Raw genomic sequence first — 24,177 nt, 5'->3', positions numbered from 1 at the left:
AGTGTTGACAGAACTGGGCTAATATGGTCATACTTCCTGGTTCTGGTAAGAACTCGAGCTGCTGCGTTTTGGACCAGCTGTAGTTTGTTTATTAAGCGTGCAGGGCAACCACCCAGTAGAGCATTACAATAATCTAGCCTTGAGGTCATGAACGCATGAACTAATTCCTCCAGGATTTCAAAATTTTTGTGTGATTTTTGCGATCGAAATGACAGAAATTTGTGAAAAAATTAGCTATTTTTATATTTTATAATTAGGACATCACATTTACCATAACAGTATTATGTCAGATGCACAATAGTCATACATGACAAAAATCACAAACAAAATGCATAAAGCTTGTTTATTTTGGTCTAATCAAATTCTCATCAAATTAACTTTTAAAACAACCTATGGGTAATCTTACCTAAGTAAATATTAACAGCAGGTGTAGTAATTTGTACTGTAGAACTGTGTGTAAATGCTGAGTTGAGGGGTCCTGAGCTGCAGTAGGCAACCTGTTACTTACAGTGCTGCGTTTTGCAAGGCGTCCCCACTGCGTTAAGCTACGCAATACGAAGTGACCGTTCGAAAGGGAACTACTCGGTTACTATCTGTTGTAAAGTTTTTTCTTGTTCGAAGCAGAGACCAGTGAGACAGTTGGGATCGCGTTCAACAGAAGTTATTCTTTATTGAGAACTCCTCTGTACGCGGCTGTAGAAACGTCCAACATGATCTAACTCAAACATTATACATTTACAGTTTATATACATTTAGGGGCAGGAACCGAAAAAGACAGGTTTAGGAACTGGTTCTAGACTGAGAGCATTGCCCACCCTAATCCACTCAGCATATCTATTCAAACACTGAGACCCGAGTACAGGACTGGCTGGACTTTCTTGCTAAAACACAAACTCCAAGAGTTTCAGTAAAACAGGACTGACCAGAGTTGTTTGCTAGAAAACTCTGATAATCATAATTTATACCTAACCTTAACATGCTAAATTCAATGTAAACCTAAATGAAACATTTTAATACATTTGTATTCCCACACTTGCCCCTTTGAGAGTCTTAAAAAAAACTCTCACAAAATACAAATTTATACACTTAAAAGTTAATTCTTGTAACTTGTGTAAGTTACAGGCACATATAACTTGCTCTGTGTTGTTCATCTGTAATTGCATGCTGACACAGAAACATAACATGCAATTAGGGTCCGTGAATTTCTCTGCGTTGTGTATTTTTCATTTTCTCTTGTGATAGTTCGTTCAGCAGTGGGTCTGGTTGTCTTCTTGAGGTTGGGGCTTCATACGCAGATGAGACGGTCGTTGCATATGGATCTCGAAAAAAACATCAAGTTTTATCTGCACACTGTAAGACAGAAAACAGAAAAACACAGAGAGCAGTATTTGTCCAAACACTAGGGTTGTAGCAGTATTTGTTTAAACACTAGGGTTGTAGCGTTTTCAGAGTCTGCTGTTGTTGTTTCATTCTTTCCCTATTTCTTAATTTATTTGACACCTATGGACCAGTGAGGTAAGGATGGACTAAATGGGGAAAGGCCTATGAGGTAGTGTCTTCACCCTGGGTTCACCCCCGAACGCCTGTTGCGTCAGTTCTTCCCAGGGCACCTCACTTGTCCGTGTCCTATTCTGTCCCTGTGTTGTGTACACACTGTACAGTGTGTGAGAAAATTGGCACATTTCCATTCTCCAGTGAAACATCAGTCCTACTAGACATCATTAACAGAGGATGGTTGTCTGACTGCAATATTCTATGGCATAACATTTAAGGCTGTGAGTTTTCTGAATGTCCCCCAAACAAAGGCTGTGACAGTCACTTTCCTTTTGTTTTATTAAACAAAAATAAGTCTTTCATCTTTGTTGTGAGTTACTGGAGAAATTAAGCACTCACAGCCTAAATGGTTAACACCGTATCAAGTTGCCCCACGAGTTTAACGAGGAGGGGAGGGGCTGCTTCAGAGTATCAAGCAGGCTAATCAGAAGCTGGGTAACCTTATTTACATCTTTAAAGTTCTTTTTGCTTTTCCTACACTCATTTCCAAAATGTCCGTGCTTGCCACAGTAAGAACAACTGGCTTCTCTAGGACTTTTGCGTTTCTTTGGCTTCTCTGAGTTGACCTTAACAGAAACTGCTGCAATTCTTACTCTCTCTTTGACATCAGAATCTCTTTCCCAAATAGCTAAACTGTCCAAGTTGTCTTCCAGGGTTCTCGTACACCATGTGATGTTTAAGTAAGTCAACGCCTTTCTGTGTTCTGGCAAAAGACAATGAAACCATGTGCGAACCAAAGGGCCATTATCACCTAACACCTTCTCTGGCGTGTCAGCAATTCCGCTGTAAGCGGCAGCGGTCTGGCAAAATCTTTCTGTGTAATCACAAACAGTTTCCCCCTTCTTCTGTACCAAACTAGTGATCTTTGACCAGTCCACGTTCGGTCCAACAATGTTCGTTAACACTCTCAAAACTCCATCTCTCAATTCATCTTTTCTGGCATTTTGAAACTCAGAATTGTTTACAGCACTTTCAAAATCATTGAATTCTGACTCAGTCAAGATCTGTGATATTAGCTGAGTGACTTCAGCTAGAGACATATCGTAGAGCCGCATCTTTTTGGACAACTCTCTCCTAAACTCAGAAAAATTTCTTTGCACTGATGGCAAACTTTCAGCAATTCTCTCAATATCTTTAGGACATAAAGATGTTTTGACTGCTTGTGGCTGCAATATGGGGGTTGCAAATGAAACTGTATCAACACCTTTTCCCTGAGGCTTTTGTCTAGCTACGCACACTTCAACTGCATTTATATCTGCATTGACATTGTCCTCTATACTATCAAAAGACTGTAAATCAGGATAGCTTTCATCTGACTGTTGGTTTTCTGAGTCACATTTGGTTGAGGCCTTGAGGCCCACCGTTTTCGTGAAACAGGACACTTGAGTAAGCAATTTTTTGTTCTGTTCTTTCAAATTATCTATACAACGAGCTTGTTCTTGTACAATGGATAAGCTAAATTCTCTGTGACAGAAGATAATGCCTTTGACACTGTTCTTGCGAATACTTTCTCCTAGTACCTTCTTACAATCTTCGATTGACCAAACTTTGACTGGATCAGTGCCAAATTTCTTTGTTAAATTCAATCTGACTTCCTCAGTCACGATTGAGTCCATGTGCTCTGATAACAAAGACTTGAATTCACTGTCTGTCCAAAAAGGTGTAATCTGTCTAGTACTTTTCCTAAACATTTTGTGAATTTCTGTTACCACAAACAAACACTAAAAAAAAACTTCTCTCTACTGTCTTGCAAACAGAGGGTACAATCTTATTAGCACATGAGGCTAAATCTAATTCTAAAGCTAATTCTCTAGCTTACAGATAGGTCTTCTCTAGCAAGAGCATACACACAATATTAACATGTAACTGTTAATCTTCCCTGTCAACAACAGAGGATCAATTTCATCTCTAAAAGAAAACTTTTTAGAGGCTTATCTTTAGTTAACCAAACTCTACAGCTGTTTGTTAACTACTTCTCTGAACGGCGCAGAGGAAAACATTTGTACTGGTCTGCATTGGTTCTTTGAATGGAGTGTAAACTCACCGAATCGTTGGTTGTACAGAAAAATTTCGTCTGGAACTCAGTCAGCCTTGTTGAAATCTTTGAGCTTGAAGTTTCAAGATTCAGTCTGGAACTCAGTCAGCTTTGTTGAGATCTTTGAGCTTGAAGTTTTCAATCTGGAGGAAGCTGGAAAGATTCAGTCTGGCAATCTTTGTCAAATCTTTTGTTGAGCTTGAAGTTTCAAGATTCAGTTCATTGAGCTTAAAATTCTTTGAGTTTCCTTCTCCATCCGGGTCACAAGGCACCATCTGTTGTAAAGTTTTTTCTTGTTCGAAGCAGAGACCAGTGAGACAGTTGGGATCGCGTTCAACAGAAGTTATTCTTTATTGAGAACTCCTCTGTACGCGGCTGTAGAAACGTCCAACATGATCTAACTCAAACATTATACATTTACAGTTTATATACATTTAGGGGCAGGAACCGAAAAAGACAGGTTTAGGAACTGGTTCTAGACTGAGAGCATTGCCCACCCTAATCCACTCAGCATATCTATTCAAACACTGAGACCCGAGTACAGGACTGGCTGGACTTTCTTGCTAAAACACAAACTCCAAGAGTTTCAGTAAAACAGGACTGACCAGAGTTGTTTGCTAGAAAACTCTGATAATCATAATTTATACCTAACCTTAACATGCTAAATTCAATGTAAACCTAAATGAAACATTTTAATACATTTGTATTCCCACACTATCTTAACCTCAGTTCCCTGAGAGTAGGGAACGAGTATTGCGTAGCCGGCCGCACTAAAGTAACCTGGCAAGTTGTCGCTTCAGACGTTAAACCTGCTAAAATCATGGTGTTTTTCGGGGACTAATAAAGGCTAAGGCCGCGCCCCCCTTGGCGGGCTCTGACGTGTAATGGCGTGATGCTGGCTCATTTGCGCCCGCGCCATTGGATGTGCAGTTGCCGCAGCACAGCCAATGAGTGAGCCAGACACTCGCTGTGCTAGCTGTGCAGCTGCAAAATGTGTTTTACATTATAGGCTTCAGTAAATCGAGGAAAAGGAGTTTTCCCTTTTCCCGCAACATCTGTATCCACGAAAAAATGCATTGAAACTTTAATTAAACTAGAGATATTTCAATTGGGTGATTATAATTTAATGTTTTGTAAGGTCTTTTTGCATTTTTGTGAAATTAGGAATTATGCAGGATCGCAAAAAAAGTGACATTTTGATGATTTTGCGTTGTATTCAGCGATCACGGAATCGCAAAAAAACTGGAGGGACTGCTAATTGTTTTGCATTTTTCATTGAGAGCATATGACGTAATTTAGAAATGTATAATTGTAAATTAGCAATGAATGAATTTTTTTTTTCCTCAGGGAGACTACAATGCACTGCTTGATGCGATACTGTAGTAGACAATTGCATTGTTATAATTTTGTCCCTGATATTATCAGTCTTATAAGTGAAGAAGTTTATAAAGTCATTACTGCTGTGCTGCTTTTTTTCGTTAGTTTAGCAACTGGATTATGTTTATTTTCTTCTAATAAGGTTGAAAAATAAGCAGACCTAGCAGCTTTTAACCCTCTGAGGTCTGAGCTGTTTTCTGGGCCCTGGAGGTGTTCTGACATGCTCTGACATTTCTGGTTATTTCTGTTACTTGTGACATTTTCATGGCTAAAGTCTAATTACACTGTATTCAGCACAAACTCTGCTACAATAATATATCAGCAGCATGTATGTAAAAGTTTGTAGTTTTGAGATAATGACATTTATGCGTGGTTTTTGAAAATACAAAAAAAAATTCTCACTGAAATAAGGCCATGAAACCCATACTGATTATTTCTTCACAAGACTTTTGAAAATTGTATGACGTAGCCTAGAATATTTGCTGCAAAACTATGTGAAAATCACCCTGACTGCTCATTCAGATAAGACAATATATTGATTTAAAAATTTTACGACGTGTTTTGTGTGAAAAAGCCTTATGCGAGAGCTCATTAATATGTAAGCTTTTCTCACCTGAGAAAGACAAAGAACCTCCCCTAACGGCCCTATTAGGAGCTATCAGGCCCCTATCATTCTGAGCAACCTTGCACAATACTGTAAATGAGGAGATTTAAAAAATAATGGCTTTTAAATTGTTTGGATTTATTTACAACACAACATAATCCAAAGATACACAACAAATGCCAAAAAAGCACTTCAAAGACAGAGACCTTTGTGCCATTCCTAAAACACTGTACATACCTTTCATTTCCAAGATTTTCACTTTACCATGTTCACGTACTGAGACTCATGTGAATGTTGAAGTCCTCAGTGGCATCTGGGACCTGAAAAAAAAAAAAGTGAACATACTGATATCAAGAGAAAGGCCTGCACGATTTTGGAAATAAATATTAGATTTTTCTGGTTAAAATTGCTTTTTAAAATTCCTTTTTAAAATTCACAGAATACACACACACACACACGTTTCCAACGATATATAATATAATGAACACCAGGTTTGTTGTGCCTTGTAGGCATAAGGTATATGCGCAGTGCGGATAAAATAATAATAACAATAAATAACCTATAGCAGCCTATAAATCTTCCAAAAGAAGCTAGAGAAAAATATATTGATTATCATGTTACTTCAAATGTTTCCATCCGTTATGATGATATGAAATGAGATAATAATAAAAACATGAAGCCGTTTGGTGCGTTTTGCTTTCATCCAAAATATGATACATTCAAACGCGATCGCTTGCAAAATATGATACATTCAAACGCGATCGCTTGCAAAATATGATACATTCAAACGCGATCACGCTCAAATATAAAACATTATGGTTACCATAAACATATCTATGTTTGAGCAGATATCCACAAACACAGTAAACACGGGTCTAAATATTATAATATTCCCCATATATCTAGCAACAGTTCAGCTGCAACGTGACATTTATGCAACAATAACAAACTAGGCTATGTAAGAATTTCTTACCTTATCTTTCTTGTCTTCAAATCGCGTTCTTCTTCTTCTGAGGTAGCCTAAATCCAATGTAAGCTCAGGCACGTCTTTCAAACTCGACGAAAAGTGAAGTGAAGTGTTTTGTTGTTGAGGTAACGAGCGCGTTCGCGTTCCATGTGGAGATTTGCATGTGAATATCTTTTGCGCGAGTAGGCGTGGCCAAATTAACTGTAATGAGCAAGCGTTTGAGAAGCTGGACATCTTGTTGGTTTTATACAAATTACTTAAACAGAGAATATTTGTTTTCGTTTTGAATCCGATCATTTAAAAGTACACACTTAAATGTTTATAAAGGTATATGGCTCATAAATGTGTGACAAGTATTCGCTGAGTTTTGTTTCAGTTTATAGACGTGCTCAAGAAAAAAAAGTTCACCGCGACGGAGAGGCAGAAAGCACACCCTGTTTATTTTCTTTATTTTACAAAAGCACAATGTTTTGATTTGATTGTAAGTGGACACATACAAAAGGAGAAATATCACAGATTCTTTTTTTATATTTCTTTTTTCTGTATGACCATAAATGATGGAGTAATTTAAGTTTATAGTGCTACAATGTGGAGAAAATCCGGCAAAACGCGTCGGCGCGTTTGTCGACCTCAGAGGGTTAAAGCCTCTCTGTATGCAATCAAACTCTCTTTCCATGAAATGCGAAATACCTCTAGTTTTGTTTTCTCGTTGTACCACGGCATTGGGCTATTTTCTTTAATCTTCTTTAAGCGCAACCGAGCAACTGTGTCTAAAGTGCTGGAAAAGAGAGAGTTAAAAGTTTGTCGCAATATCTAGTTCTTCTAAGATATCTGGGATGCTGAGATGATGAAACTGATCAGGAAGATTATTTACATTTATTCATTTAGCAGACGCTTTTATCCAAAGCGACTTACAAATGAGAAAAATAGAAGCAGTTAAACTAACAGTAGAGATTTTGTGCCTCTTTGAGATGGCACCACAAGACGTCGTTCACTTGCAGAGCGCAAGTTCCTGGATGGCACGTAAGTCTGAAGTAAAGAGTTAAAGTAAAAGGGAGCAGAACCAGTGGATGTTCTGTAGGCAGGCCCGTCGCGACAAGGCAGGCAAACCAAGCAATTGCTTGGGGCCCCGAGCTGGCCTGGGGCCCCAAGACAACGACTGGTTAAGAATAAAATGCAACGACAAACTGTGTGAGCGCCCCTTTGATAGTCAATGCAGTAAAGTGCAATGACACTGTTATCGGGATCCCCCTCAAGGGGGCCCTCTCAGTAGTCGTCGCTGACAGCAGCCAGCCAACCACGCGTCTCTGCTGCCGGCAAAATACAAAACCTCCTCGGCAGTTATCATGAAGCGAATTATGCTTCAGGAAGCCAGAAAAGAAAGAAGATAAAGGTAAAAAAAATATAGTGATAAGTGATGAATTACACTGGATAAAATAGCTCTACTTGTCTTGTACAAATGGTGTACTTTTGCAGCAGGTAACGTTAACGTTAGGCTAGCAAAAATATGTTTATGTTAGCTATCTGCCTGACGGCAAATGCTGCTTGTAATGAACAGTTAGTGCAACTTTTTTTTCGAAAGGACGGAATATGGTTACATACAGTAATATGTTTTTTTTAACGGGATAAGGAAGACGCAGATCTGTTCCAGAATCACTGTTTATCGTATTTAATGACATGACATTGCTATTTGTAATAGGGTTTGATGAAAGTGACATAGCATGCTATACTAACTATTCCACCGTTATAATCTATTTCCCAAATGGGGGTTAGGAAAACCACACAATAAATTCCGTGCATCAAACATTAGCTTGGGATGTTTTTAAGCATTGGTAGTTGTGAAAGCAGCTGCATCCCTTCCCTTCTAATATCAAAATATGGAATTGCTAACATATCTTTTCGGTAACACTTTATTATAATCAAATCAAATCAAGTATATTTGTATAGCGCTTTTCACAATACAGATTGTATCAAAGCAGCTTCACAGTATTACATTAAAATAAAATAATACAACAAGGTTTGTTTCTAGTGGAATTTATTGATTGATAGAATAAAATTAAATATCCCCAAAATATCCCCAACTGAGCAAGCCAAAGGCAACAGTGGCAAGGAACCGAAAAAATCTCCATCAAGTGACCTAATGGTTTCCTAAAACTCCATCAGGTGACCTAATGGAGAAAAAAAAAACCTTGGGAGAACCCAGGCTCAGTCGGGGGTAATAACCATCATTAATAGATGGTAAATTGTTAGTCTTTAATTTAATCTTTAGTTAATTGTCATTTAACTGTTAGCAAACAAGTCTTTTTACTTAATAAATACTTTGTAAGTTAATCCATCTATAAACATTATTTAACCAGAAAGTGGCAGAGGAACATGATTTTTTCATAGCTTATCTTAATGTGCTAGTGTCGGGATATAGGCTAGTGACAGTTTATGCAAATATGACATTATTTTTAAGTTACCAATGGATCTTGAACAGTTACTTCAAGGTTACTGCAAATGTTCAATTGTTGAAAATGTTCAAAATTTTATGCACAGTATATGCAACTGCAGTATTTGCACTGTAAACATTTTTATTTATATAAAGTGCGGTTGGGGGGGGGGGGGGGGGTGTATTGTGGGGGCCTCCATGTCCATTTTGTTTGGGGCCCCCAAATTTCTTCAAACGGCCCTGTCTGTAGGCAAACGTCAGTGACTTGAATTTGATGCGAGTGGCAACTGGCAACCAGTGCAATTTTGTGAGGAGAGGAGTGACGTGTGCCCTTTTCGGCTCATTAAAGACCACTCTAGCTGCGGCGTTCTGGATCAGTTGCAGAGGTTTGACTGTGCAAGCTGGAAGACCGGCCAGGAGAGCGTTACAATAGTCAAGTCTGGATAAAACAAGCGCTTGGACAAGGAGTTGAGTAGCATGTTCTGATAGGAAGGGCCTGAGCCTCCTAATGTTGTACAAGGCAAATCTACATGACCGGGCAGTTCTAGCAATGTGGTCTGTGAAGTTCAATTGATCCTCAATTACCACACCAAGGTTCCTGGCTGACCTAGATGGAGTTATGGATGACGAATCTAGCTGAATGCTGAGATGATGAAACTGATCAGGAAGATTATTGATAAAGCAATCTTTAGTGGCAGAAGTGATAGGTCTCACGTATTTATAACACGGAGTCGGCTTTGCAGCCTTGGCTAAATGAAGTTTACACAAGACTAGATAATGATCTGAGATGTCATCGCTCTGCTGCATATTTTCAACGGCATCAACATCTATTCCATGTGATAATATTAGATCTAGAGTATGATTACGACGATGAGTAGGTCCTGACACGTGTTGTTTAACTCCAATTGAGTTTACAATGTCTTTAAATGCCAAACCCAATGCATCTTTTTCATTATCGATGTGTATATTAAAATCACCAACAATTAGTACTTTATCTGCAGCCAATACTAACTCTGATAGAAAGTCCGCAAATTCTTTTATAAAGTCTGTATGGTGCCCTGGTGGCCTGTATACAGTAGCCAGCACAAATCTCAAACGTGTTTTATCGTTTACACTACATGTATATATTCCACACTGGAGAACAACCTTACAAGTGTTCACACTGTGACAAGAGATTCAGTCTGTCAGCAAATCTGAACAGAAATGAGAGGATCCACACTGGAGAGAAACCGCACATGTGTGATCAGTGTGTAAAGAGTTTCTCTATTAAATGTCACCTAAAGCTACACATGAAGATCCATGCAGTGGAGAAACCACTTAAACACAGTCTGAGATCACGGTAAGTAGTTTATTTTCATGTGCTGAGCATCAAAGTCTCTTTGTTATATTATATAACAGAGTTCTAGGGGCTGTGAAACTACCATATGAGTTTAAAAACATTCAATCCACAGTCAACTACACAGCCTGCATAAAGTAGCCAGCACAAATGTTAAACGTGATTAATCGTTACACTAGATAGTGTTACATTTAGCAACAACACTTTAAAAGAATTATATTCAAAACTTGATTTCTTAGTGGTTTTGAAAATATTACTATAAATTAAAGCAAAACCTCCCCCTTTGCATTTCAGACGAGGCTCATGTTTATAACAGTAATCTTGCGGGGTGGACTCATTTAAAGTAATGTAATCGTTTGGTTTTAGCCAGGTCTCTGTCAAACACAGCACATCTAGGTTATTATATGAAATCATATCATTAACAATGAGTGCTTTTGAAGTAAGCGATCGAATATTCAGCAATCCAAGCTTTAGCATTTGTTCATTTGCAGTGATGGGAATAATGGCGTTATAAATAAACGGCGTTACTAACGGCGTTATTTTTTTCAGTAACGAGTAATCAAACTAATTACTATTTCCTCTGTTACAACGCCGTTACCGTTACTGTCAATAAAAATGCGGCGTTACTATAATTGAGATCACTGAAGCGGTTTTCATCCGAGTAGGCTCTCTCTCAGCCATATGAGCTGCAAAGTTTTTTCTCTGGTGTGTGTTTGAGGCGCCGGACTGGACATAAGCGAGGCGAATGCCGCGAGCCGCTCGACAGTGCGCGAGAGAGACCGAGTGTGTCCGAGAACGCGCTCGATAGTGCGCGAGAGAGACCGAGTGTGTCCGAGAACGCACGCGATAGTGCGCGAGAGAGACCGAGTGTGTCCGAGAACGCGCTAGATAGTGCACGACAGAGACCGAATGTGTCCGAGCATAAATACTTTATTTATAAATAAATTACACATTTCAGCATTAGAACAATCTCTGTAGCATATTGGTATCATATTCAATGTTTTAATTAGTTTATATAACAAACTCCAAAATAACCTGCAGGGAACGTTCAAACATTCAAACACATTCGAACGTTCAAACACACGTGCGGCAAACATGACTAGAATTTGGCTAAAATAACCTCTGATGATGACGTTCTCTATAGGTTATAAAAATAAACCCCCAAAATATTATATTTTATTATTATTATTTATGTTGGTACATTGTTCAGTATTATATTGAGAGCACTTTTTGTTAAACTTACTATTGTGTGGAAGAAAATACTTCAAGTAGGCTATACAGAATGTCTATCAGTTGTAAAGGTGTGTGAGTTTTATCATTTTAATTATATGCACTAGTGTATGTATATTTTTTATTACTATTTATTTATTTTTGGTACATTTCTTAAGCAGCATGATTTATTTTTAGACTTTTTTGTTGGCCAGTTGTGGTCTGTGCAATAAATATTAAAAGTTCTAAACCATTGATTGTGTTTTGTTGTTCCACTATAGTAGTGATAATATTTTAATATTTAAGTTAATAGGCGTCTCTCACATTGTCCCACGGCAACATTAAAATAGTGTAGATTAGTGTACAATGTTTTATAATAATAAGATGTTCTATTTAGTGTCCATTTAATTAATTTAACATTTCATATTGGGGGTATCCAAGAAATTTCTTATATTTAAACTTTTTTTTTTTTTTTTTTTTTTTAAAGTAATGCAATAGTTACTTTCCCTGGTAATTAGTTACTTTTGTAATGATGTAATTCAGTTACTAACGCAGTTACTTTTTGTGAGAAGTAACTAGTAACTATAACTAATTACTTTTTTAAAGTAACTTACCCAACACTGTTCATTTGTACTATATCTGTTTTTTATTTGTTGAACATCAATTACATTTTTAATTTTTTAACCTTAGATGGGTTTAGGAGTTTTTTGTATGTCCTAATTCTGGGAACAGACACAGCCTCTACATGATGATATCTAGGTGAAAGAGATTCTATGTGATGGGATTTATCTGACCTTGGTGACGTGAGACCGCTATCAGACGGTCGGTTAAGCCAGTATTATGATTGCAAGTGACTTAAGATGTTTTTTTTTTTTTTCAGTTCATAATCAATTAGCATTCAGCTGCAACTTCTACAATCCAACATAACAATATTAAAGTTCTGAGCTTAATTTCACTAAGTTTTCTTTCTACCGCTGTGATTTTCAGGTGCTGAAGATGAACAAGATGATCAGGAGTGTCTAAGGATAATAAATATTGACATGTATGTTGTGTTGCGGAGTCACGAGGCTCCACCTGAGAGCGGCATTTCCTTCGCTTCACCTACACCTCAAACTCGACGTCAACGCAGAAAGGGTCACAATAAGAAGCCTGTAACTAAGCATGTCACTGACAAGCTTTCTGGTTTACTGAAACATATAACCATCTAAAAATATTGTTGTGAATAAAGAGTTTTCTGTCCATCTCTGTTTCTCTCAAGTCACATGAGAGAGCAGTAAGAAGGGTCTTTGTCCACACATACAAAGGAACTGTTGTATCTTCAGAGGAAAAAGCCACTGACTGGACAGTCAGGCTTGTACCGAAATAGCAGGACTACACTAGCTGGGATCAGCATGTGTACATGTGATATTGAAATAAGCAGTCATGTGCCTTACAGTAAATATGATTCTTTCTTTCACTTGCTCTTCCTTGCAATCTCCAATCTGGAACGCCAGCAGTTTTCGGATGCAAGATGCTAACCGGTGTGATCAGTCTAGGCTGGTCCCTGGAGCACCGGTGTGATTAGAACGGTCAGTGCATGACGTGATCAACAGCTAAATTCAAATGTGCTTTCGCGCGTTGGCTGGAGCTGAGCTAGAGACAGGTGCGCTCAGCTGTCATATATCACAACTTTTCAGTGTTTTCATCCACATAATGTTTGTTTTAGGTTTCAGACATAAGTACTAAAAAAACAATACATTTAGAGTTTGTAAAATACACACTGATGTCAAAGGAAGAGGCAATAATAATCCTTTCCATTATAATTAGTTTTATTCATATCAGATACACATTGTGTAAGTAACTTTAAAGTTTACTCTATTCTTCTCCCAGTTCACCTGCCACTTACTTTTATGTATTTCGGGAGAAGTGGATGAATTCACGTGTTGTAAATCCAACAGATCTGATTCTCTGAACTGCGTCTGCGGCACAAACTGACATGGCGGCGCCCATCGCGCATACAGCTCAACTAACACGATCGTTATAATGGTGTTCAAAAAACAAAACACTTCCACTTGCATATATTTGACAATCAGAATATCAGATATTTCATGCCATATCTAACAAATTTGTGAATATTTTGAATAAAAAAGGAAAAATGACATAAAAGCAGATCATCATTCATTCAGCTCTGTTGTTGCTGCGGTGTGTCACGTGACAAGCAATGACGCGTCACCATGGAAACCATAAAGTGACACATTCTAAATAACGGTCACCTTGAAAAACTCACGCTGGGGGGTCAGCCAGAATATTTTAAATTTACGTGTGAAAGGGTTAAACATATGAACGGATTAATAAAATTGTAAATTCATTTTAGATAAATATATATATAAAATTTGCATTTACATTTGGGTTATGCAGTGTTTTTAAATTATAATTTACACTGGGGTGCCTTGAGATTTTATGCACTTTTGAAAGGTGCCCTGACTGAAAAAAGTTTGATAAAGGCTGAGTTAGACCACACCAAACCAAATGTCCAGTATGGTCTGAAGTTCTGTTGACCAACCTATTCAATGTGTCCTTTTTGGATAAAAGAATAGTGCAGACAAAGATGGAAAGCCATTCACCACTGAGGAGGAATTGGAGGAGAATGTGGAAAAGAGAGGTGAAGATGAGGTTTACATGTAGTCATTTTGCAGATGTTTTTATCCAAAGTGACTTACAACTGAGGACTAAAGCAAGCAAGGCAAAAAACTATGCAAGAAAGTGCTCAAAATACAAAGTTCAGGCATTGCTCAGAGTAGGTGGAAGAGAATGTGGATGAGGTGGAAGAGAATGTGGAACAGAGAGGTGAAGAGGAGAGGGAGGTGGAAGGGATGTGGAACAGAGAGGTGAAGAGGAGAGGGAGGTGGAAATGGAGCAGAGAGGTGAAGAGGAGAGGGAGGTGGAAATGGAACAGAGGTAAAGAGGAGAGGGCTGAGACAAGGCCTTACTCAGAAGATCCATCTGACTGGCCACCACCACACCAGATTGGGGACTCATTTAGGCAGTGTATGGCTGAGAATGGCCCACAGAAATGTCCTGATGGGCCGTATCCAAGATCAGACAAGAGTAGACAATGTTTTTCCAAAGCATACTGTTTTCGTTCAATGTCCAATGGAGAAAAAGTGCAGCGGGATTGGTTACTGTACTCCAAAAGTTCACCTGTTCACCATGAAACCAGTGGTGATCACATAAATGCTTATCTGTTGTGTAAAGTGCTTATCTGTTGTGTAGCATCACGCTTACGCCTTGGTAAAACTATTGACAGAACATTGCTAAGTTAGGAGATCCTAAAAATGGAAATTTCCTGGGTGTCCTTAATGCCATAGCACAATATGTTGTCACAATAGCAGAGCATCTTAGAAAGGTAGCCTCTAAATAAACCACAGGATATCTTTCCTGGTGCACTCAAAATGAATTTTTAGATTCAATATCTGAATGTGTACTTGGTCAAATTTGTGCCCAGGTCAAAGCCTCCAAGTACTTTGCAGTGGAGTTGGGTTGCACACCTGACATTTCAAAGCAGGAGCTGGCCTCCGTAATAATCCTGTATGTTCATACAGACGACAACAAAAATGCCACCATCAATGAGTCTTTTGTTGGCTTCACAGTCGTGTAGGACACAACTGGTAAAGGCCTCACAGAAACACTGACTGGGGTGCTGGATAACCTGGGGTTGGAGTTGGCTAACTGTAGGGGCAGAGCTATGACAATGGCTCAAATATGAGGGGTATACACAAGGGTGTACATTGTGCAAGCATTGGTGCAGCAGAAGTGTCCAGAGTAGAGGTCTGCTACTTCGGGTTAATGTTTAATGAATATCCTGCGCGTGCTATTTCAGACACAACACCGCAATCAGAGGGTGGCGCTGAAACCATCAACTCTCGATGCTGTTCTCTTCCTTCATAACTCGTAGTCTACTGAGAAGGATATATTTGTGTAAATAGTTGTGCAGCTGCGCAAACTTTGTTTTGAAGTTTAATGTTTTGGGTTCCAGGGGAATTTGTGACAGTTTCACCTGTTCAACCACATCTAAGTTTCGTAATTAGTAAGTCCGTGCTTTTGCTCTTTTTTTTTTTCTTGTGTGCTGCTGACTGCTGAGGGGGCCGCTGTGCCTTGGTGAAACGGTGTTTGTACATGTAGCATATTTTTAATTATATTTGTAAGCAATCATAAAATACAGCGTATTGCAAAAAAAATAAAAAATATTTAGAGTGAGAAACGGACCTCGGGTTCGGGTTGGGCTCGGGCTTAAAATATAACCATAATTTTCGGGTTGGGTTGGGTTAAATGATTTCGGGTACAAGCCGGGTTCGGGCTAAAGTTTGAAGCCTGTGCAGACCTCTAGTCCAGAAGCACTATTTATCCCCTGCTGTAGCCACAGTCTGAACCTCCTGTTATGTGATGCTGCATCATCAAACAGAGTGTGTCTAACCTTTTTTGGCACTCTCCAAAGACTGTACACCATTTGTTCGGCTTCGGTGAAGAGGTGGGATATTCTGAAAGAATTTGTGGACATTACACTGAAGCCTCTGAGTGATACCAGGTGGGAAGCAAAAATAAACTTGTCAAAGCTGTACGTTTCCAGTTATGGGGGGGATTCTTGATGCTTTGGAAAAGATTGAGGAAGTGGAAAAAGACAGCAAAACTGTCTCAGAGGCAAAGGCGCTGTCTGGCGAGATTGTCAGCATGGAGTTCCTCATGTGCCTCTTGGTTTGGTACAATCTTTTGTCAGAGATCACCTGTCAGCAAGGCAATGCAAGCAGTGGACATCTCGATGGACACTGCCATTGGAATGACAGACTCTCTTAAAGAGCCAGCAGCCATATCACCCTGTAGCCCAAGACTGGTTGCCCACTGAAGCTAAGCAGGGCTGAGCCTGGTTAGTACCTGGATGGGAGACCTCCTGGGAAAAAACAGGTTGCTGCTGGAAGGTGTTAGCGAGGCCAGCAGGGGGCGCTCACCCTGTGGGTCCTAATGCCCCAGTGTAGTGACGGGGACACTATACTGTTAACCCTCTAGGGTCTGGGCTGTTTTTGGGGCCCTTGAGATGTTCTGACATGCCCTGACATTTGTGCTTTTTTCAGTTACTTATAAACATATTAATGGCAAAGGTGTAAATTCACTCTATAAAGCACAAACAGGGCTACCATAATATGTGAGCCACGTGTATGTACATGTTTTCATTTTTGAGAGAATAATGTTTATGCATGGTTATTGAAAAAACTAAAAACTAAAATTTCTGAAATAAGGCCACAAAACACATAGTAAATATGTGTCAATAAGACTTTTGACTAATGGATGTCCTCGCCTAGAGTTTTTTCTTCAAAATTATGTGAAAATAGTCTTGCTTTATCGTTCACATAAAACCATACATTGATATAAATTGATGTAAAACAGGTTTTGCTTGGAAAGCCAATATGCGAGGGGGGCGTGAACGAGGAGTGGTTTACACCTTAGAATACAATGTCCCACCCACTCTGCATAATGACTCTGCATAATTAGCCATTCATTCAGGTGTGACACTGACTGAGCCACAATGCAAGGACAAAAGATATATTTAGAAGAAGACTTATATTGACCATTTAAGATTTTGCTTACATCTATCTTGTAAATATGTTTTGCTATTTTATTAAAAACTTAGATTAGATTAAAAACTTAGATGTTGTCTTTCATATTTCGCCTGACTGTAACGTTGTTTTCATGAAATATTAGGGCATATTGTTAATTTGCAGTTTAATACGTTGCTTATACAAATAGCCTTCATTTTATTTCAACATATTTCAGTCGATTTTTACTCATCTCAGTATAGCAATACAGTTTGCTAAAACATCATCATTCATTCACACACGCGAATTAAATTTAAACTGTCTTTGCCAGCTGTGGTAAACAGCGTGCATCTCTGCAGTTTATTCATTCATAAACAGAAACCCACGTGAAGAAATTCGTGAAGGATAAAAACTTACTAGTATTCCTCAGCTCGCTCCTCGATATACCCGCACTTCTGAGGGACATTTTCCATTATTATTATTCCTCACAGCGCTGCGAGACGGTGTAAACAAGTAATGATCTGAATAAACTTGTGTGTTTTCTCGAGCTGTATGGGGGCGTTCACAGGATTGCGCGGATTGCCTCAGCCATTTGCGTTTGAATAGCGCACGCTCTCCGTGGGCGGAGTCACATTACATCTGAATCAGCTGTAATTAGGTCGACTGGAATCGCTCTCTTTTAATACAGATTTCACAAGATGAGAATATTTGTTTTTTATATAAATTACTTCATTTAAAAGGAGAGAATTCAAGCTTCATGCCTGTGTGTCTGTATGTCTGTTTGACTGAGTATTCGCTGAGCTACAGTTCATTTTCGGACGCGTTTGAGAATGGACTTTACTGGCAGAGAGAAGGCAGAACTCGCTTCGTGTTTATTTTTCTTTATTTGGCAAAAAGCACAACACTTTGTTTTTATTGTGAGTATACACAAAAATAATACACATTTAACAGAATCGATTGATGTATGAAACTCCTATGGAAAATCAAAGTCAACAGAGTATTTATGAGTTTCTTTTACACTGATAAAAAAAAAGCGAGCTGGTATCGCCGGCGATACCGTCGACCTCAGGGGGTTAAAGAGCACCGTCCTTCGGATGAGACGTAAAACCGAGGTCCTGACTCTCTGTGGTCATTTAAAAATCCCATGGCACTTCTCGTAAAGAGTAGGGGTGTAACCCTTTGTCCTGGCCACATTCCACCCATTGGCCCTTAACAATCGCCAAACATTGCTTGACATTGCACGCCGAATAGCCATTGAGATGGAAGCTTCCCCTGAGTTTAGAGAGAGACGTTTCAGAAAGCAAAAGAGATTTCATGGTGATGATTCCAGCACTGGCCATTATGAACAGGAACCTGAAACGCAAAGTTGTTGCTGCATACCCCTCTGACACTGGGTAGTTGCGCCTCTGCACATATCAGTATAAGGATACGAATGAAGTCTTACTCTAAACACACAATACAATCAAACATAGTTGAATCATATCTTAACCCTCTGGGGTCTGAGGTGTTTTCTGGGCCCTGGAGTTGTTCTGACATGCTCTGACATTTGTGCTTATTTCTGTTACTTATGACATTTTCATGGCTAAAGTCTGATTACACTGTATTCAGCACAAACTCTGCTACAATAATATATCAGCAGCATGTATGTAAAAGTTTGTAGTTTTGAGATAATGACATTTATGTGTGGTTTGAGAAAACACACAAAAAAATTCTCACTGAAATAAGGTCATAAAACCCATATTGATTATTTCTTCACAAGACTTTTGAAAATTGTACGATGTAGCCTAGAATATTTGCTCCAAAACTATGTGAAAATCATCCTGACTGCTCATTCAGATAAGACAATATATTGATTTAAAATTTGCAAGACATGTTTTGTGTGAGAAAGCTTTATGCGAAGAGGTGTGAACATCATGAATATTTAATTTCTTTCACACCTGAGAAAGACAAAGACCCTCCCTAATGGCCCTATTAGGAGCTATCAGACCCTATCATGAGCTATCAGGCCCTGTCATTCTGAGCAACCTTGCACATAGAATGAGGAGATTTAAAAAAGAATGGCTCTTTGATTGTTTGGATTTATTTACAACACAACATAATCCAAATATACACAACAAATTACAAAAAAGCACATTATTTAACACACTGAACTTAAGACAGAGACTTAACCAGTCATACACCTTTGTGCCATTCCTGAAACATAGTACATACCTTTCATTTCCAAGGTGTTTGATTTTTCACTTTACCATGTTCATGTACAGAGACTCATGTGAATGTTGAAGTCAACAGGACTCCTCAGTGGAGCATCTGGCTCCTCAGTGGAGCATTTTTCAGGTTAAAATTGCTTTTTAAAATGTACAGAACACACACACACACACACACATCACACATATATATATAAAATGAACACCAGGTTTGTTGTGCCTTGTAAGCATAAGCTATGGACTGCATAAGCTATGTACTGTGCTGCATAAAATAATAATAACAATAGCCTATAAATCGTTAAAAAGGAACACTTCAACACTTCACTGCACTAGAGAAACATATATTGATAATCATGTTACTTCAATCTCATTTCATAATGTCATAACGATAAATTTATCTCCAATAAACATTTGGAGTAAAAAAAAAATTATGCCGATTGTTTGGCGCATTTTGCTTTCCAAACGCGTGCAGATAACATTTACTGAAGCGATCAAGCCACTCAAAACTATTAAACTAATTATTGTTATACATTTATGTTTCAGCAGATATCCATAAACACAGTATTTATCAGTAAACACTGTTCTAAACATTATAATATTCACCATAGTATACACTCATACTAGCCTACTTTTATCATGCTGTGTTTTATTATAGAATATAAAAACATTGTGTCAGACATGTATTGCCTAGCAGTCTAGTTCACATTTCAACATGTTTCTGTCTATTTATAGATACATAGACATGTACGATATTAGGCTTAGTTCATGTTTTTACTACAATCTCATTTCATAACATACATTTTAATCTAGCACCACCAGTTTAACATTTAAAAATCTTCTCATCTTCAAATTGCGTTCTTCTAATTCTTCTCAGGTAAATCCAAGTGAAACAGCACAGCACAAACACAGTCTTCCAAACTCGATGAAAAGCAGAGGAGTAAGTTACCCAAGTCTCTGTTTCTTTGTTTTGAGGTGATGAGGGCGTTTACAGGTCTGCGTTTCTCCGCGTGGATCATTTGCATGTCAATCGCTCGTGCGCGCGTGGGCGTGGTCACATTAGAGTTAATGAGGAAGCGTTTGAGAAACTGTACATGCGGCTGCTTTCATACGGATTACATAAACAGAGAATATTTGTTTTTTATATAACTTACATACTTTAAAAATAGACACTCGAAGCGTTGTATAGACATGCGTTTCAAGTCTGTGTGACGAGGATTCGCTGAGTTACAGGTCATTTTCTATCGCGTTTCAGAATGAGTTTCTCATTGAGAGAGACGGCAGAACGCGCATCATGTTTATTTTCTTTATTTTACGAAAAACACAACATTTTGTTTTTATTATGAGAGTACACAAATAAAAGACATTTAAGCGTTTTGATTGATGTATAACACTTACATGTAAAATCAAAATCAATAGACTATTTAGAGTCTCTTTTGTACTGATAAGAAAAAAAGTGAGCTGGTATCGCCGGTGATACCGCCGACCCCAGGGGGTTAACATAAATATACATAAAAACGATAACTCCCAAAAGACAAGAAATGTAGCAGATTGCTTATGATGAAAGCACACTAAAGGACAGCTATCTTCCATGCGGCAGACTGAGGCTGGTCTAACATTGATGATGTCATCAAGTCGCTGTTCTTAAAGCAGCCAGAACATATCTACTCTAACATCACATACGACAACACAGGGCTTAAATACACAGAGCAGATCAGGGAAATGAGACACAGCTGGGACAAATTAACTAATGAGTAATTAACAAGACAACAGGTGAAGGATCAAATAAACCTTTAAAACAGACAATCACAGAACGGGAAACGGATCAAAAGCAAAAACACCCAACGTGACACCTTTAAATGACGTTCAATTAACAACAATAAACAATTCTGAATAAGAGACAAATGTTCAATCAATGATTATAATGGTTAATTTCTTGCAAGAAAGGCTCACAGTCATACAGTCAGTCAGGAGAATGTGAGAGTGCCCAGAGAGGAGGCTCTCTCCCTCTTTATATCTTTATATCTCATAACATAGATAACATGGGGCCATAGCCCAGGCTCTTAGCCAATTGAACCTTTCTCTGCCTTATTAGGAAAGTTCATGATTTATTATAGGGAAAGATCATTAATATGCATACAAAAAACTATTTCCATAACACTGGGTATTCATTAGGGCTGGGTATTGACACACATTTCACAATTCGATTAGATTTCGATTCAGTAATGATTATTTTTGATATCGGGTATAATACATGTCAAATTTTCTCAAAGGAAAACAAATCTCTTAACTAATGCTGTAAACTATGGAGATATAAAAAATATAAACATTTAAATGGTGGCTGTCATAAAAACTTGCCAGCTTTATTCAAACATGCATTAAATAGCCTATTGAAGAACAGTAAAAAATTATAATGAATATGTAATATGGTGCATATATTTAGCAAAATGCTCCTCTCTAGAGTTAATTTTTCTAGCTGACTGACGGGTTTATGGTCACTGGATATGGTTTTTCAGAGGTAAATGTGGCGTTACATGACATTGTTTACAAGCTGTTTTACTACCATCTTTCCACAGTTGAAACACTGATTGAGCGATTCCATGTGACATGATATGGATTTCGATAAGTTGTACTCTATCATTTAACACACGTTCAGATGCTCATTCATGTTTATTTGGCGCTGTAACTGGTGTTATTAAGGCGGAAGAGAAGATCATGTGCTTCTCTTGAGCTGAGCCAGAGCGATCTCACGCCACAGCGCCAAAACGGTATTTGTTTTTGAATTTCGTAAGAAAATGGAATTTGAAATCAGAGACTTTGTTTTATATCAATAGTAACAAAGCACAAAGATTATTGCAATTTATTGGATGGGATGCGCGCAACAATGTTCCATTCATTTATCAACTGAAAACAGGATGACTAATCGATTATTGGGATTTAAGAATCAATATCGGTTCGAAAAAATGAGAATAGATTAAAACCGGGAAATCAATATATTTTTTCCCAGCCCTAGTATCCATCCATTGAGTTTATTATTATTATTATTATTATTATTAGGGGTTCAAGCACTTCAGTGCTGAAACCCTATTGTAATTGTTAATTTACCCTTTGGGTAGCTATAACAGAGTCATTTTGAAATGGGTGTGGCAAAAAACACTCAAAAGCCTATAAATCCTATAAAAAGCCTATAAAAACTCAGAACTTCATGAAAATTGGTGAGCATATGTGACAACATTCTGAACAAGCATGCAACATTTTATGGAGATCGGACCATAGGTGGCGCTATAACTGTTAAAAAGCCTTAAAAACCAAATATTTCATTAGTAAATTGCCTTATCTGCTTAAAGGCCTTAAATGCTTGAACCCTGATAAATGCTGCTTGCAGCTTTAATTATCATTATTATCATTGCAAGTGACTTGATGTTTTTTTTTCAGTTCATAATCAATTAGCATTCAGCTGCAACTTCTACAATCCAGCATAAAAATATTAAAGTTTGAGCTTCATTTCACTAAGTTTTCTTTCTACCGCTGTGATTTTCAGGTGCTGAAGATGAACAAGATGATCAGGAGTGTCTGAGGATTGCTCTGATCGAGAAGACAGGAAATGGGAAGAGTGCAACAGGAAATAGTATTCTGGGAAGAGATGAGTTTGTCAGTGAATTAAGACTAGATTCAGTCATGACAGTTTGTGAAAAGAGAGTTGGTGAAGTTGATGGTCGACCAGTAACTGTTGTTGATACTCCAGGTCTCTTTGACACGACACTGACGAATGATCAAGCATTAAAATAAATATTGAAATGTATTTCCATGTTGTCACCTGGACCTCATGTGTTCATCATTGTGTTGAGTTTGGGAAGATTTACAGGAGAGGAGATGGAAACAGTAGATCTGATAAAGAAGATCTTTAGTCCAAGAGCTGCTCAGTTCAGCAACAAAAGAGTGAGAGAGAACAAATGAAGAAGATGATGGCAGATCTTCAAAGAGAGAAAACAACATGGTATGAAATGTAATTATACAGGATTCGGGAGAAATATGATGCCAGAACTAAAGCAGAGAAAATGTATAAGGAGCAGATTTGGGCTCTCAGGGATAGTCGCTGTAAGTTGCTGTAAAGCCTTAAATCTAGCCTTTGGTTGATTGACTTACAGTGCATATTAATATTCTGTTTGCTTAGGATTCTGATGTTATCTATGTGTATTTTTTCTGATAAAATTTATTGTGTCTGTGTTTGATTTGCCTTGACTGATTTTTTTCATAATTGTCTTTAATTCTGTTTTTGTCAAAATGTTGCAAAAAAAAGTGTGTGTGTTGAGTGTGTGTGATGACCTACGCTCATTTGCTGTGTGCCAACAACAGTTAGTTGTCTTGCCAGTTTATCCTTTATTATCTGGTTAGAGAGGAAGCTCAGGGAAGTTTGTGTTGTTGCTTCTGTTCTGTTATTATTTTAGGGCTTACTCTCTCCTGAAGATTTATTCCCATCTTTTGTTAAGCCTTTTTGATATATGAAGGAAATAAATACTTTTACTTTTCCTTAAAGTTGTGTTATGTTTTCACTCTGAGACTGAGGCTGAAGTGTGTTCTGCACATATTTCTACATCTCTACATTATCATACTTTCTTTTCCTTTGTTACCTCTCCTCCGACCCCTAGACTGGGAGGGGAACGCGTCACGGATCGCTCTGAGACTTTAGTAAGATCCAAGCGCAGCTTCATTGGAAAATCCAGAATTGTAGTCATATGCCAGACAAAGGGTCAAAACACTTGCAAACAATCCACAATAAAAACACAAGAGGCAAGGGAGAGCGCTCAGACGTGCAGTGTGACAACTACAAAACCTCGATGAGAAATAACAGAGAACATGGTATAAATAGGCTGAGACAAACAATAATGACAAACA

The 24,177-nt window shown here is 38.2% G+C and overlaps 1 protein-coding gene across 2 annotated transcripts in view; it reads left to right on the top strand.

The window, feature by feature from the left end:
- The window catches only part of LOC311088217 (uncharacterized protein), a 38,100-nt gene extending 14,291 nt beyond the window's left edge, over positions 1-23,809 (top strand). Inside the window, exon 3 of one of the 2 annotated variants that reach the window (XM_084122050.1) lies at positions 22,823-23,809. In XM_084122050.1, the coding sequence (XP_083978176.1) occupies positions 22,823-22,829 (7 nt within the window). In that variant the 3' untranslated portion in view covers positions 22,830-23,809. Of the gene's footprint in view, positions 1-12,500; positions 13,408-22,822 lie in introns of those variants that run through there. The other variant, XM_084122051.1, reaches the window with a different exon arrangement.
- The last annotated feature ends 368 nt before the right edge of the window (positions 23,810-24,177 follow it).

This window comes from Abramis brama (assembly GCF_963993115.1).
Source record: "Abramis brama genome assembly, chromosome: 1".
In the NCBI taxonomy this organism is placed as follows: Eukaryota; Metazoa; Chordata; class Actinopteri; order Cypriniformes; family Leuciscidae; genus Abramis; species Abramis brama.
Note: the sequence above shows the minus strand (reverse complement) of the source record. Positions and strands in the feature narration are given on the sequence as shown.